Genomic DNA, 16,103 nt, shown 5'->3' with positions numbered 1-16,103 from the left:
CTACCCATGATGATTAAGTCATCAACATATATCAGGAAGTAAGCAATGAGACCATCGTGGTTAAACACAAAGAGAGATGTGTCCGACTGGGCATGAACAAAGCCCAACTGAAGCAAAAAACTACGAAGTTCTTGATACCACGCCCGAGGTGCTTGCTTAAGACCGTAGATAGCTTTCTTAAGTTTACAAACATAAGAGGGAAAATTGGCATCAATAAAGCCAGGTGGCTGTGCCATATAGACCTCTTCATCAAGATGACCATGGAGGAAAGCATTATTGACGTCAAGTTGCCGAAGAGCCCAACCTTGTGACAATGCTAGACTCAGAACAAGACGAATAGTAGTAGGCTTAACAACCGGGCTGAAAGTGTCATAGTAATCAATGCCGGATCGTTGGTGAGAACCCTTGGCAACAAGACAAGCTTTGTATTTGTCAATAGATCCATCAGGATTGCACTTGATTCGAAACACCCATTTACAACCAACTATATTCTGCAAGCCACTAGAAGGAACAAGATCTCACGTACCATTCCGAAGGAGAGCATCAAATTCAATAGACATAGCAGAGCGCCATCGTGGATTAGTAAGGGCTTGAGTTACACTTGTGGGCTCAAAGTCAGTAGATGGATGGGAAGAGATAAGGCAATACTTGGGGTTCAGCTTGTGAATGTTATTTTTGGAGCGGGTGAACATAGGGTGGCTATTGGAGATGGGTCTGGGCAAGGTGGAAGTGATCGAGGGAATGGAAGGGACAGAGGAAGAGCTCGGTGGTGAGGAATCATCGTTAAAAGCCGTGAGCAAGATCGAGGATAAGGGTTTATCATTGAGCAAAAGAGACGAACTGGCAGCACCACCACATGAGGTAGACTGGGCTTTAAAGAAAAGAGAGGAAGATGACGAAGGACTCAAGGGTGGGACAGATGAGACGGGCATGGAAAATGGAAAAACGTCTTCGACGAACTCAACATGACGAGAAGTAAATATTTTGGAAGAAGATTGATCATAGCAGATATATGCACTTTGTATTAAGGAGTAGCCTAGAAAGACACATACACGAGATCGAGGTTCCAATTTATAAGTGGTATACGGACACAACCATGGGTAACACTGACAACCAAAGACACGAAGCTTTTGAAAGTTTGGGGGATGATCAAACAATTTTTCAAATGAAGACATCATGGAGAGATTGGTTTTGGGCATGCGGTTGATGAGGTAGGTAGCTGTGGCAAAAGCAAATGGCCAAAAAGTAAGAGGGATGAACACATGATCGAGGAGGGTGAGACCGATATCGACAATATAACGGTGTCGACGTTCTAAAAAGCCATTGTGTTCGGGAGTACGTGGAGGTGTTGTGAGATGTGTAATCCCACTAGATGCAAGAAAGGAACGGAGTGCAATATATTACCCCCCGTTGTCTGTGTATAAGGTAACTATTTTAGTTTTGAAATAGTTTTCCACAAGAGACTTAAATTTGACAAAGGTTTCAAGAACATCTGTTTTTCGCCTTAGAGGATATAACCATATGTACTTAGTAAAGTGGTCAACAAAAATAACATAGTACTTAAATCCATCAACGGAGAGAGCAGGAGAAGACCACACATCAGAAAAAATTAATTCAAGGGTTGTTGAAGATGAAAGGGTAGATTCATAAAACGGAAGTTTGTGACTTTTATTAATTTTGCAAGAATTGCAAGAAAAGTTTGATAGAAGACGGGAAGATAAAGAAAAAACATTAGATGAGGCTAAATGACGAATAATTTTGTGGGATGGGTAACCAAGACGGGAATGCCACAAAGACAGGGAGTGAGTGACAGACAAAAGAGCATGGTGGAGCTAACGAGCTCGTCGTGACCAACCAATAATAAACTCCGTCCTTATGTGGTCCTTAGAGAAGAAAGGCCCCCGTTTGACGATCCTTCACCTGAAAGCCAAACATGGAAAAGACAACAACAACATTGTTAATGTTACATAATTGGGAGACAGAGATAAGATTTTTTGTCATAGTTGGAACACAAAGAGTATTTGGGAAGGATAATGAGGATGAAGTGGGTAGGTTTAGGGAGCCAGTATGAGTGATGATCAGGCCTTTACCATTACTAATGACAATGTCATCAAAACCATTATAAGGAGAGTGAAGCAAAAGGTTCGCAAGATCAGTAGTGACGTGATGAGAAGCACCCGAGTCTAGGATCCATTCAAATGGTATTGAAGAAGTTGATGGATGAGTGGCCATGTGAGCACTTGGCGCCGTATAGGCTGGACGAGGCCGGGGACGTGACTGTTGGACAGTGGGAGTCCATGGAATATGCTTGAAAACGGAACAACGTTTTGCGGAATGGCCGTGTTGTTCACACAACTGGCAGCGACAGAGATACGGGCGTTGTCCTTGATTGTCGACGAAAAATGGAGGTCGAGATGTCAAGGAGGCGTGTGGCGATCGAGCTGACTGACCGCGAGTTTGGTTAAAGGAACGGGGAAGACCACGTGATGGTTGGGGCGATGAAGCATAACTCTGTGGGGAAGACCGAGTAGCAAGGAAAGCCGTGGCAGGGATAGAAGAAAATGAATCTGTTTTGACCGTCAGTTGTGCTTCATGGTTGAGCAGTTTCTCATGTAGCTCATCGAAAGAGATGGATGTTTCTCATGCTTGAATAGCATTAGAGAGTTCTTTATAATTCTCGTCAAGGCCATTAAGAATTTTCATGACGAGATCTTCAGAATCAACCGAGACGTTCATAAGGGCTAGTACTATTTTCTTAAAACTATCCCATTAAACTTCTTCTCGAGTTTGTCCCATTTAGAAGAATTGTACATGATGCAAAACTTTGATGGGTGGGAGATTGATGGAATAGGAGATGGAAGTAAGGCTAGATTAACTGAGTTGGCAGCCTTGAAATGGTTGAATATTCTAGAGATAGACGTAAGTGATGCTGAATGTTTGTCCAAAGAGATTTCCATAAATTTGAGGAACTTGGCAAAGTTTTGTTTATGTGGAGTGGGAGTGGAAGTGGATGGAAGCCTCACTTCTTCAGGGCTATGAGCCTTAATATCACATCAAATCCACTTTCAAATTGGGTTAAGCTGTTGTTGAGTAGAACAGAAGAGCTCCATCTTTACAGTTGCAAGGGTCTCAAGAATATTGTCCAACTCGATAGAGAAAGATTTAACAACGTGAAGTTTCTTCGCATCGGACAATGTCATGAAATAAGATATCTTGTGAGTGTGGTGGAAGAGACTCCAGAAGCTGCATTTAGTAGCTTGGAGGTATTAGACATTTGGAGTATGAATAGTTTGGAGGCGATTTATCATGGACCACATCCAAATGGATTCCTTGAGAAAGTAAAACTTCTCTCTCTACATGAATGCCAGAAAATAATCACTGTTTTACCTTCTGATTTATTGGCAATGATGCAGAATCTGGAAAAATTGGAGGTGGAGACATGTGGTGAGTTAAAAGAGGTATTTGAACCAGAGGATATTGAGGACTGGCATGGTTTGATCCCCAATTTAAAAGAGCTACATTTGCATGATCTACCCAAACTGACAACCATATGGAAGGGAATTTGGAAAATAATACAGTCAGAGGAGGAAGAAGATGATATAATTGTGGTAGAGGAGCTCTTTGAGACTACCATTACTTCGTACCATTCTAAGGCAGTCGAGATCTTACCATGTTTCTAGTTATTCTCCTTCACTTCCAATCTTCCCAAATCTAAAAGTGCTAGAATCTCGGGTTGTCATTCACTAAACCATCTCTTCTCAATGAACCTAGTTCAAGGTCTAATGCAACTACAAGTACTTAAAGTAAATTTTTGCAAGGAGATGGAGGAGATAATTGTAAGTGAGAAGGGTGAAGACTATGAAAAGGACAAGATGGTACTCCCCCAATTAAAGACCCTAGAGCTCATCTATCTCCCAAAGCTCTCCAATGTGCACCAGAGGGGTTTACTTTTTTATTGGCCTTCCTTGGAAGAACTATGCGTGGAGGAGTGTCCAAATTTGAACAGGTTCCCTTTGGGCTCCTGGAGTGCGCCCAAACTAAGAAAGATTGAAGGTGATACTGTTGAATCGTTAGATTGGGAAGACCCAAGTGTCAGGGAACACCTACAACCCCTCTTCAAGCAGGTAATTCTTACGTCTTAACCCTTTTGTTCGGCCTTTAAATTTCATAAATACTAAATTTACATTTTTTTTCTTATATAAACCTGAAATTAATATCTTTCCCCTTTCCCATCACTTGTTAACAGAGACCTTCGCGATAGCTGTCCCCCTTGTCCTCGTGTTTGTGATTGTTGTCCCCTTGTCCTCGCACTTAGTATCACCATCATCTTCATAAACATGAGAGATCCTTGTTACTCCCATTTGACCCAAAAATGCTATTCAGGTTTGAATTCATCTTTTTCTTTTGAAATTTGGTAGAGATTTTTAGTTTCTTGTTTAGTTGTTCAGTAGTTAGCAAACATAAGATTGAAAATTAACTCTCATTTTATTGTATAGTTCTCAAATGGTTTTAAATTATCTTGTTGCCGGATTAATGATATTTTCCAACTCCTTCCCATGAAAGTTCAAGTTGGTGTTTTCTCCACCAAGAGCTCTTGAGATCACAAGCAAGTCCATGTATGAGCCCGTGATGATTCTGGTGAAGCTCACTCTAGAGGGTATCAAGCTTTTTCTATGTTAATGTAGATAAGGAAGAGTGGAAGCTAGAGACTCTATGCATCTCTATGAGGCATTTGCCATCACATGGAGAGTCATCTTTGTAAACACTATGTGATTCGTGTGAAGTTGACTGACTGACAAGATGAGGAGCCGTCGTCACACAGGTATGGGTCATCTTTGTAAACACTAGTCATGCATGAATTCAAGTCTGAGTTCTCTCGAGTTCTCAATAGATATATAGCATAATAATAGACCGAATCACCTTCTCATGAGAATTAGGATAAAGAGATCGGATTAGAATTAGACTTAGATCAGACCAATTGGTATAAACTTTTAATTAGATTACTTCCATTATTTTCTAATATAAAGCCTATTAGAATTCTTTTAATTTGGGATCTAATAATCAAAAATTATTTATTTATCAGTGATTAACTATGATCTGCCAACTCAACCAGAGAAGTACCCCAGACGAATCGGATGCAGTGGTTGGCTATGAAGGAAAGATGTTGAAATCAACTTTGTGACACTCGATGACAAAGATGCAATATGACATCCAGAGGTTTTATAACATGATGATCAAGGAGTAGCCATCTAATGTAATGGAACTTTTTTTTATGAATTGAAAGGCTTCCTATCAAAAGAGTTATGATATGTGTGTGTGTGTGTGTGTGTGTTATATTAATTAGTAAATTGTTGAATTGGGCGGCTTAAACTTTGTTTTGTTTGTTACTTTTTTTTTTCCAAGTAGAAGTCCAAGACTGATATTTGTAAGATGAGGAAATATCATATTTTTGTTGTGTTCTCTGGTTATGCAAATTTCAGAGCATCTGATCTGTAAATTAACTTTATTTTTGGTCATCTTTGCATAATCAAAAGGAGGCAGTTTGTTACAGTTTGAAATAAGCCTTTTTTCAGGCTTGAGTTCAGTGTTAGCTCATTCCACTGGGGCTTGCCATTGATAGTAAGTTTGTTCTTGATTCTTTGCATTTATGTCTTATGTATTTCGTCATACAAGTAATTATTTTTGGGGATGTAATCTTTATTTTCATTTCAAGTTAGCCAAGGTGTCGTTCTGCACTGTGGCAGCCCTAGGTAAAAAAAAAAAATTCTTCAATCTTTGGGAAGTAGCCACATACTTGTTCTAATCGTCTATGCAAAGATATTGCCATCAAGTTCAGGAGGAGAGTGACAGTGTGTTAGGGTTCTTCATATTTGAGGAAGTCAAGACTTACCCTGGTTTGAGGCCTCCCACTTACAATTTGCAGACGATACACTGGTTTTCTTAGAGCATTCGAGGGACCAGGTGAGGGTGCTTCGGGTTCTTTTGTGTTGCTTTGAGGCCATGTCTGGGTTACATATCAATTTGCATAAGAGTAAGCTTTTTGGAGTAGGTGATGTAAACGATATTCATTTGATGGCCGCAACTTTGGGGTGTGGGCACGACATTTTGCCCACGTCTTATTTGGGCTTACCATTGGGTGCACCTTACAATAGTATCAAGATTTGGGAAGGGGTGATGGAAAGATTGGAGAAAAGGCTGAACATGTGGAAGGCCAATTATCTGTCTAAAGGAGGTAAAATAACCTTGATTAAAAGCACTTTGACGAGTATCCCGATTTACTTTTTATCCCTATTCACGATTCATAGATCCGTGGAAATCAGATTAGAAAGGCTTATGAGAAATTTTTTGTGGAATGATAAGAACGGTAGGAGGAAGTACCACTTGGTCAGATGGAAGGTTATTTGTATGCCCAAGAAGAACGGAAGGTTGGGGATTAGGGGTCTTAGACTAGTGAATAGAGAGCTCTTAGGAAAATGGCTTTGGAGGTTCGGTGAGGAAAGGGGTAGGTTGTGAAGAAGGTTCATCATGGCTAAGTACGGGGAGAAGAGGTTAGGTTGGCATAGCGGTGAGGCTAAAGGTTCGTATGGGTGTAGCATGTGGAAGGGGATTCTTAAAGTGAGCGAGGATTTTGAGAAAGGGATTAGATATAAAGCAGGCAAGGGAGACAGGATCAGATTCTGGGAGGATAGTTGGTGCGGCATAACGCCTCTGGCAGTTCAATTTCCATCCTTATACGCCTGTTCTTTGAAAAAGAATTGTTCGATCCAGCAATGTTTGATTCGCGACGAGTCTACCTCTAATTGGGATTTGGGATTTAGGAGAAACTTCAACGATTAGGAGCTAACAGAGATGACATATTTCCTTGATCTCTTGCATTCGTCGTATCTTAACGAAAGTGAACAGGACAGGTGGGAATGGACAAGGGCTAAGGATTTGAGATTCTCTGTAAGTTCTTTCCATAAGTGGCTCATCCCTTTTGCCGAACAATCTATCATGGGATCCATTATTTGGTCTAAGTCAATTCCTTCTAAAATCTCCTTCTTTGTTTGGTTGGCCTCCCTTGGGAGGATTCTAACGATGGATAATTTGATTACTCGGGGTTGGACTACTCCAAACTGTTGTCCACTTTGTATGGAGGACGGGGAATCTGTTGATCATATCTTAATTCATTGCTCTTTTTCTTATAATCTTTGGACAACTTTCCTTGGTCTTTTCGAGATCCAATGGGTCCTTCCTTGTAAGTTCTCCTCGTTGTTAGTAGAGTGGGCCAATAATGCTTTCTCATTCAGAAAAAGGTTTCTTTGGGCTATGATTCCCTCGACTATTGCTTGGGGGGTGTGGAACGAGAGAAATAACAGGGTGTTCAATAGTAAGAGGAGAAGCTCTCATGGCGGTTTCTTGGAGATCTTGGGCCTTCTGTACCTTTGGTCAAAGCAAAATATAGAGTTTGCGGGGATTACTTTTGATGACTTTCTTTTTAGATGGAATTCTTTATGTAACCACTAATGTTCTAGTTTCTTTTATTTAGCTGTTGTTTGAGAGGCTCTCTCGGCCTCCTTGTACTTTGTTTCCCCTTTCTCCTTTAATATATTATACTTATCAAAAAAAAAGACTTACCCATGTTGCTCAATTTTTGTGCCTATTAGTTTGTGCCTAAATTCAATTGTGGAGGGTGGGGGATCCATTTAATTGTCCCAAACATGGATTAAATACAAATCTATGAATGTTTCACCCAAAAAAAGTTGTGGCCATCAAAAAAGATATCCACCCATAAAAGACCTGTAAGGTGTCAGACAAGGTCAAGAACATTAAATATTCCTCGAGATATTTTTGTGTAAATTTTGAGATATCAATGTTATAACCTTGGGCTGACACCCATCGACAAAAGAGAGATTTCATTCGACAAAAGAATATTGAGGGTTATCAAAAAAAAGAATATTGAGACAAGTTACCTCAGATTGGATAAGAACCCATCGATGATGATCGGCTTCAAGGCTTCAATATTGCGAAGCTAACCCCTCGTAGCTCTATATTTGTCCAGAATAATCCACACTTCTCTAATACTCTCTGGGTTTTTATAGATGATTCTAACTTGAAAGACAGCTTGTTAGGATGGGAAAAGTTCAAGTTGCTAGGTGAACACAGGCCTCACAACACAAAACAAAAGACACAAATTTACGCTCACAAACTTATCAAGATGTTATTGTTTGTTGGGCCCCGTCTTAATGGATATGAAAGATTTCAAAACTTCAAACCAAAAGATATCACCTTTAAAAAACAACTAAACCTTTCAAAAAGGAGGGCAAATGTTAGTTGCTCAATTTATTATTGGTAACACAAAGTAGGGACTAAGGACTCAAGGCAGGCCTGGCTAAGCTAATAGATAAACCTTTAGGGTAAAACCATCATCTTCAATCATCAAACCGTAAGAACAATATAAAATTTTAGGCAAATTTCATGACAGATTCTTGAAGAGTAAAGAATTTTTGTTGAGAGGTAGAAGACGATAGATTGAGTTTTTGGCAAGGGGTGTGTCATGAGTTTGGAAATTAAGATGCACCTCAAATACTCACCAAAACACAGAGGGATATATCAAATTACTGTTCTGAATGTGCTTGTGTTGTTCTGTGTAAGTAACAGATTGACAAGAATTTTACCAATTTGCCATCAAGAAACAACCTATATTGCTACTCTCTTTTTTGACCCATGTTTCAAGCCAAACCAACTAATCTCTACTTATAACCACAAAAAAAAAAACTGAAGAAAATAGTGTGTGGATAGCATAACAAGCTTTCATGTACAAATTCTTACATACGATTGAACAATGGAGGCCCCTTTCTATGCTTTTAATAACACCTTAATCCACAGCTTAAGCCATTATCACAATTTCACCCCTTGAACCTGTAACCCAAAAAAAAAAAGGAAAAAATTGGCAAACTTTTAACAGAATTAAAGTAATAAAAGGAATCTAAGTAGGACAACTGGTTGTCTTTATTACATTGTTCAAGTATTTCCTTTGCCAGTTGTAGGAATGAATCCGCATCTTCGGCCATCTTTGCAACTCTCTCTGCCTCCTTAACTGCTTCAGATGCCACAAATGACTTGTTTTCTGCGTCAGCTATCTTGTAGGCAGCAGCGATCGCTGCTTCTTCTACAGTGTCAGCCAAGATGCTGAACCCAGTGTTCTGTGACTGTCTTGGGCGGATGTCTTTCTGTTTTGGGGTAGGTGTTCTTGTTCCAAATGAGATATCTTTTTTGATCTTGTAGGAGTTCTGGATCTACACTTTTAGAACAATGTAGAAACTATGACAAATGACATGAGAAAATGTGTAGGTATAAACCCATTTGAAAAATAAAGATCGTGATAAAGAACGTCCAAACATTTTTTCCTTCTTTTTTGGACAGGTAAACAAAATGTATAAAAGAAAGACGGAGGTCAAGAGACCTCCATCAAGACAACACATCATAAAAGAACCCCCTTTAAGCCCCTTAAGAACTTTAAACCAAAAGAAAAGGAAGCCCAAAATACTAATAATAATAACCTCTTCCCCTTTAAAAGAAAACTCTCTCTCTCTCTCTGTTGTGTAAACGTCTTGTACTTTGCTGGGGGTACGCTGAGCTGCAGGGTGCATGGAGCAGAGCCCCCCCCCCCCCCCCGGGGTGGAACTCCCGGACCAAATTTTTAGGGTTGTGAAAAAGGCAATTATGTAATATTTTCTTAGGGTTTTTTATTTTTGGGGTGATAGACATGTTTTCTCTACTTCTGGTTTCTTTAAGCAGAGATCTTTAGGGCTGTAAAACTTGAAAGAAAATAGTGATTGTTCTTGATCTAATCCGTGGACGTAGGCACACTACCGAACCATGTAAATCCTCGTGTGTTGTGTGCGATCTTCTATTCTCTTTGTTGCTTCATTCTCTCTCTCTCTCTCTCTCCATCCAAATGCCCCAACAGATGGTAAAAGGGATCAAGCTCCACAAAATCCTTGCTTTAGAAACTACGGTTTTGATTCGCCAACTTTGAAATATGGAATTCAAAGAAATAGGGAAAGGAAATGGACCAAATCGAACAAGCAAAAGAACAATGGGTGAGCAAGTGATTCATTGACTCACCACTAGCTTTGCAAAGGTGGCAGAAGTTTGATTATTGCTTCTTGAGCTTGATGTATAGTTAATATAAGGTGCGGAAGAAGTAGAGAATGTGGTTAGATTTAAAGAAACAAGTTAAATTTAAAGGAAAAAAAATGAAATGGAGAAAGAAAAGAAGCTCAAAAATTACAATATGAAGAAAATCATGAAGGTGCATCCTAATTATATATGCTACACAACTTTCTACAATAGTGAGGGATTTATGAGGCAGACTACGAGTGTTCATCCCAATAAACCAATGCATATATATAACATATATAAAGAAAATGGTCAACAGATAAACAAGTAGTTCATAATCTGAAACTAAGTCTGTAAAAATCTTGTATTAAAAGATGGAGAACATGTTCACCTTTTCAAGTTTGTCCTGTGAAACAAGCCGCCTCAACTTTGAACTAAGCAACCTTCTAAAATTTGGTGGCACTTCATGCCTTTTCTGTTTTAATTTAAAGCAAGCATGAAACACCTATCATTGTATTGAACTCAAAGATCATGGAAATTAAGTAACAACAAATGATTAAAGTATGTATATAGATTATAAAATCAAGGAATATAAAACTCCAAAGATATGTGTAGCAAAGGTATCTTAAGCGAGATGATTTTTCAAAATTCCAGACTGTAATTATTTTTCTACATAATGTCAAATTTGGGCTATGTTCAGTTGAACATAGGGATTGGCTGAGATTGGTAACCAGATTACCATGTATCTGACTTTGAAGACATGAATTTGAAGTGTATCCTACTCTTTCATACATAAGTTACCTTCGCTTTATAGAGGCTTTTGTTGAGCCCTAATGGAAAGTTTGCTATCCTAACATCAAGAGGTAGAGATGCAGCAAGTTGATAGTGAAAAGTTGATAATATCAATGTGAGATCTACATATACAGGTTTCAAGAGTGTGATTCCTTTGGTGAGAAGTTGCTAACATCAATGTGAGATCTCATAATTTCCATTTTTTGCTTCTTGTTGTTATGGTATAAAGTATATGAGGATTTCAACGGCATTCTCGCTGAGGACTTCGTGTTTAGGTGGGAGATGGTTTGTAGGGAGTGATTGCAAAGCTTATAATTTTTGGTTTTTCTCATTGTATGAAGTATGTCTTCTCAACCTCCATCCTATCTTTGCTAGCTAACACATCCAGACCATTTCATTGCAAGAGATGAGATTTGTAAGGTTTCAAAATAAATCATAATTTTTACATGATGCTTTTTAAGTTCTAACCACATTAAAGTAACTTAGCAATCTATTTTGTTAATTATATAAATAACTACTTAGGAAAAAAAATTGTATCAATACACATAAAAAATTAATAAACATTTTGCATGTTTAATTGATTTTGTGATCACCTCTTACATTTTCCATGATTATTTACTGCAACTAGATGTTAATTAATACAGAAACCTTAGGCCCTGTGTGGATACACCACTCCACACAAGAGCAAGTTTTTGAATCTTCTCAACAAAGAGCAAAAAACCTCTCCGCGCAAAAGCAAAAACCTCTCCGTGTAAGAGAAAAAACCTATCCAAACGTTTGCTAGCTCCCCATAGGAGCAGAAGTCGTCAAGAAGCTCTATCCAAATGCAGTGTTAGTATCTCATTAATTAAGGGTCATGTCATCCATCACAAGTTGATAACAGTTTCAAATGATTTTAGCGGTGCAGGATTGTATCTTCATGATGATATTGGTGCATATCAAATCATATCAATTGGAGTTTTTGCTAATTTTGTTTTTAGATGGATTTTTGTGTGTGTGTGTGTATGCATGTATCGGTTTTTTTTTTTTTTTTTTTTTTTTTGTGTGTGTGTGTGGGGGAGGGGGTGCAGTTCATTGTTTCTGTGATGAGTGTTTTTTTTTTTCTCTTATGAGTGCTGTGACGGACTTTTTCCGAGGGTGTCTACTTGGTAGGTTGCCTATATTATATATGCTAATGTCCCAATGAAGCATTGGCCTTACATTTCATTGTTTCTCTGATGATTGTTGCAGCCGGTTTTTTCTTAGGAGGTTGTATATATATGATTCATAAATTTCTGAATATTGTATCATATCTGATTCATAAATTTCTGAATAGTGTACCATAGTTTAATTTCAGAAGAGATGCTTTGTTGTATACTAAAATATACAGTTCCCTCCAAGGTGAAATCTTCCCACAATAAAGTAAATGGGAAAAGATATATATCAGGCAGTAAAGATGAGAGATGTCCATCTAACCTCGATGAAGCTCATGATTGCAGTAATTTCCGATCCATTTGGATCTTTCAAGTTTGAAAGTGCTTCAAAAATCATTGCATTGTACCTGTCAAATGAAGCAAAAAAAAAATCTGAAGTAATTAATGAAAACAGTTACTGGAAAGAAAAGAAAGAAATAACTGAGTCATAAGTATGGTTACCACAAATTCATATTATCTTCAAAGAGTTTCAACAATAATGGCATGTGTAGATATAAAAGCCCAACGTGACATCGAATGTAAGTTGTTTGTCGGACAGAGTCCATGGAGGACAAAGTGGTGGCAGCCATTAAGCCATTGGAGAGAACTCATATTTCTCCTAAAGCTGGACCATAAAATCCATCCTAAAATTTCTAGGAAATTTTGAGAATCGTTCATAGTTAACAGAGAAGAAAAAGATAAACTAAGAAGATCTAGTTTCCTTTAGATTGGGTTTCAGAGTTGTGTGCCAAGACCAGTAATGTCATGTTGATTCATTATTATTCGTCAAGAGTTAATTGTAATAACAAGTCAGCGTAGATGATGATCAAAATTTCCCTATTCAGAACAGTACCAAGCACCAATCAAGGTTGATTCCACTCCAAAACTTGATTTGTTTCTTCACAACATTTCCATACTGAGGCTTTTGAGTTATCACTTACATGGCATCTCCCAATTCCAGACAACTCATTCAAGTTTGAAAGTTGAAACAAAGACAGTGTTACCCATATGCCTAGAACAAATGTTACAGCCATGTCCAACAACCCAGATGAGATTAGGAGAGGACGTGTGACTCATAATTATTCTAATTAATTGTTTCCCTTCTACTATAGCACTAAAACCTTTCGAGTGGTCTACATACATGTGCACTCCAAGGATCCATGTCTCATCCTTGAGGGCAGTTATGTGGCAACAAAAGACGGCACAGGTGCAAACTGGGGCCTCGTGGAAATTATATCAAACAGCACAACCTCTAGAAAGTACCTCAAATAACGAAAAATCATATATAGGTAACGTGTATATGTGTGCTAGTGTCCCTTCCTAGGTTTCTTTTTTTGTTTGGCTAGCTTCCTTTGGGAAAATTCTCACCTTGGACAACTTGATAAAGCGTTGTTGGATCACTCCTAATTTCTATCATCTTTGTTTGAGGGACGGAGAATCTGTTAATCACACCCTAATCCATTGTACTTTTTCTTGGGATATTTGGTCAAAATTTCTTTCCTAGTTTGGATTATGTCTTTCCATTAACTTTCATCTCGTTATTAGAAGGGTGGGCTTTTGATATCTTCTCTAGTTGAAAATGTTACCTTTGGGCTATCCTTCCTTCGTCTATTGCTTGGGGCCTTTGGAGAGAGAAATATCAAGGTATTCCAAGGCAAGGCTAGTATATCTCACACAGTGTTTCTAGAAATTTGGGGCTGCTCTATCTTTGGTTGAGATTGTGCACAGATTTTGCGAGGCTCTCTTTCAATGATTTTGTGTTTAGATGGAATTCTTTATGTGTTTCTTAGTGTTTTTTTTTTTTTTTTTTTTTTTGGTAGTTATGTTGTTTTCTTCGGCTTTGTAGATTCTTCCTAGCTTTTGCTTGGGGGCTACCTCAGCCTCCTTCTTTTGTATTTTCTTTCTTCTTCCCTTTGTAATATAATTTTACACTTATCAAAAAAAAAAAAAATTGAAGAAACACTAGGGACACACCGAGGAGCAGTTTTCCCATCTTGTACACTTTTTGAAGAATCCATGACCACATCTTCTGATGCATCTTGCGCAACTGGATTGGAGGAAGAAGGACTCTGGAAACCAGACAATGGAGGAGCTGGAAGAGCCTTTAGCTTTGGTGATCTAAATTTATCCCTAGATCCCTGGCCACCAGCACTGACACTCATATTCCGCCATTTGTCCTGGATATGCAACAGAGAATGAGAGAAGTAGACAAAATGTTGGCATTTTACTAGGATCTTACATAAGAATAACCATGCAAAAAAAACAACTGAGGAAGCCCTTACACAGACGCCAAACAATAGGTATTCACCTAGGCATATTTGCATACAACTTAATATAATGCATCTTCTACACAACTAAAACTCACATAATGTAAATTATGTATGGATCTAACAGACCATGAAAGTTTTCAACTTAATTTTCTCATTCACTCATTGTTTGGACCCATGGATAAGGTAAACTTATTATATTATTCTTAAAAAGATTAAAGGACTGTCTACACATACCCCTCCCCCTCTCCCCAAAACAATCTTCGTTTCTATAGAAGAGAGGTTGTTTGTGCAACATAGAAATAATCTTCCTTTCTGATGTAGGACATCTATAATATCTTAAGTAGTTTCTAATTCTATTAGGATTTCTATTTCATTATTACTTTAGGAGTATTATTTCTTGTTAGTTTCTAATTTGCTAGAAAGTTTCTATTTTTATTTAAATTCGCTTTTATTTTTTAGATTTTAATTAGAAGTGTCCAAATTGAGTTATAGTAAGTTTAGAAAGTTAGTATTATATTACAAATAGATTAGAAAGTTATTTTTTAGCTTTATGTTTTATTTTCAATTATATTTCCTCTTTTAATTAATTTTTTAAGCTATATACTCTATTTTCTTTCAAACTATAGCTTGCTTACCTATTGAATCTATTGATTCTCACGCTTCTATTACGTCATTTTCTCTTCTATTTTTAGGATAAGAGGTGTATTTCTGAAACACCCTCATTTTTATTTTTATTTTCATTAGTTGGTATCTTCTTAGTCTCCTTTTTGTCTCTTATTTTCTATTTAGAGAGGAACGGCATTTGTGCAACAAAGAAACAATCCCAACCCCACTATTATCTCTTTTCTATTTTAGAAAAGGTTTGTACTTGTGCAACCATAATCACCAAGTTGGGGTTGGGGAATTATTTGGATCTTGGAAAATCAAGTTGGTGTTAGAGCTGTGTAATTATTTCTACCAAACCCCCATATTGACATCATCTATACATCCACAAAAAGTAACCACAATTCTATAACACATTCAAGGTTTATATTGTTCAACATATAAAAAGATTACAATTATCAGTCAAAGCAGTCAAAATCATCAAATTCAATGTCATCCACATTATGTGATGCTTCATTGGTAAAATGGTCAACATCATCTTCATCAAGGTCAACTTCTCTTTCTAATGCATCATTTTTTTCCCGATATAATTGCGAAATTCATAATTTAATTGTAAAGTTCTTAAAAGTCACAACTTGTTGAAAAAGTCGTAATTAAATTATGATTAATAAATTGGTCTCGAAAGAGTTATTTGAATCCGAGAGAAAAATACATTTTCCTGATTCTCTCTAAATCGCAATAAAAACGATCATATAGGATTAATTATTGTTACTAAAACACACTTTTTTAATGAGATTTACAAAATGAAACCTTCTTGTCCTCGATTTTCTTAAAAAATATACGAGAATCTATAAAATAAAAAACTAAATTAAACAAAAAACATATCGATAACTGTCCCGCAAAATCAAAAAACAAAATTGTAATGTAAGATTACGATGAAGAATGTGAGAATCGAAAGAGAAATATAGAAAGATTGGAAGAAAGAAAGACGAACCTTTAAATCTATGTTGGAACGAGCAGAAAGACAATGACCAAATTCTGGATCTTTCTGGATGTTCTTCCATTTTCCAGTTCCATGCTTGGCCACTCCCGCACGTAGGGCTTCTTCTTCATCAGAGGTCCATCTCTGCTTCGGTGCTCCCATCTCTCTCTCTCCTCCTTC

General features: G+C 37.6%; 1 protein-coding gene and 1 long non-coding RNA gene across 2 annotated transcripts; one reads left to right on the top strand and one right to left on the bottom strand.

The window, feature by feature from the left end:
- Positions 1-2,752: 2,752 nt before the first annotated feature.
- Positions 2,753-4,704, top strand: LOC147388478 (uncharacterized). Its single transcript, XR_015170410.1, has 3 exons — positions 2,753-4,124; positions 4,247-4,383; positions 4,564-4,704. It is a non-coding gene; the product is annotated as an uncharacterized LOC147388478 (long non-coding RNA).
- Positions 4,705-7,651: 2,947 nt separating this feature from the next.
- LOC147388477 (telomere repeat-binding factor 4-like) lies at positions 7,652-16,103 on the bottom strand. Its single transcript, XM_086418879.1, has 6 exons — positions 15,936-16,103; positions 14,043-14,245; positions 12,352-12,436; positions 10,496-10,579; positions 8,999-9,278; positions 7,652-8,901 (listed from the first exon to the last, which is right to left on the bottom strand). The coding sequence occupies exons 1-6, from the start codon at positions 16,083-16,085 to the stop codon at positions 8,870-8,872; spliced, it is 834 nt and encodes a 277-aa protein (XP_086275005.1). The 5' UTR covers positions 16,086-16,103; the 3' UTR covers positions 7,652-8,869.

The sequence above is a fragment of the Akebia trifoliata genome, chromosome 12 (assembly GCF_017979445.1).
Source record: "Akebia trifoliata isolate Shusen 1 chromosome 12, ASM1797944v1, whole genome shotgun sequence".
In the NCBI taxonomy this organism is placed as follows: Eukaryota; Viridiplantae; Streptophyta; class Magnoliopsida; order Ranunculales; family Lardizabalaceae; genus Akebia; species Akebia trifoliata.
The sequence above is the reverse complement of the archived record's forward strand: the minus strand, read 5'-3'. Positions and strand labels throughout refer to the sequence as shown.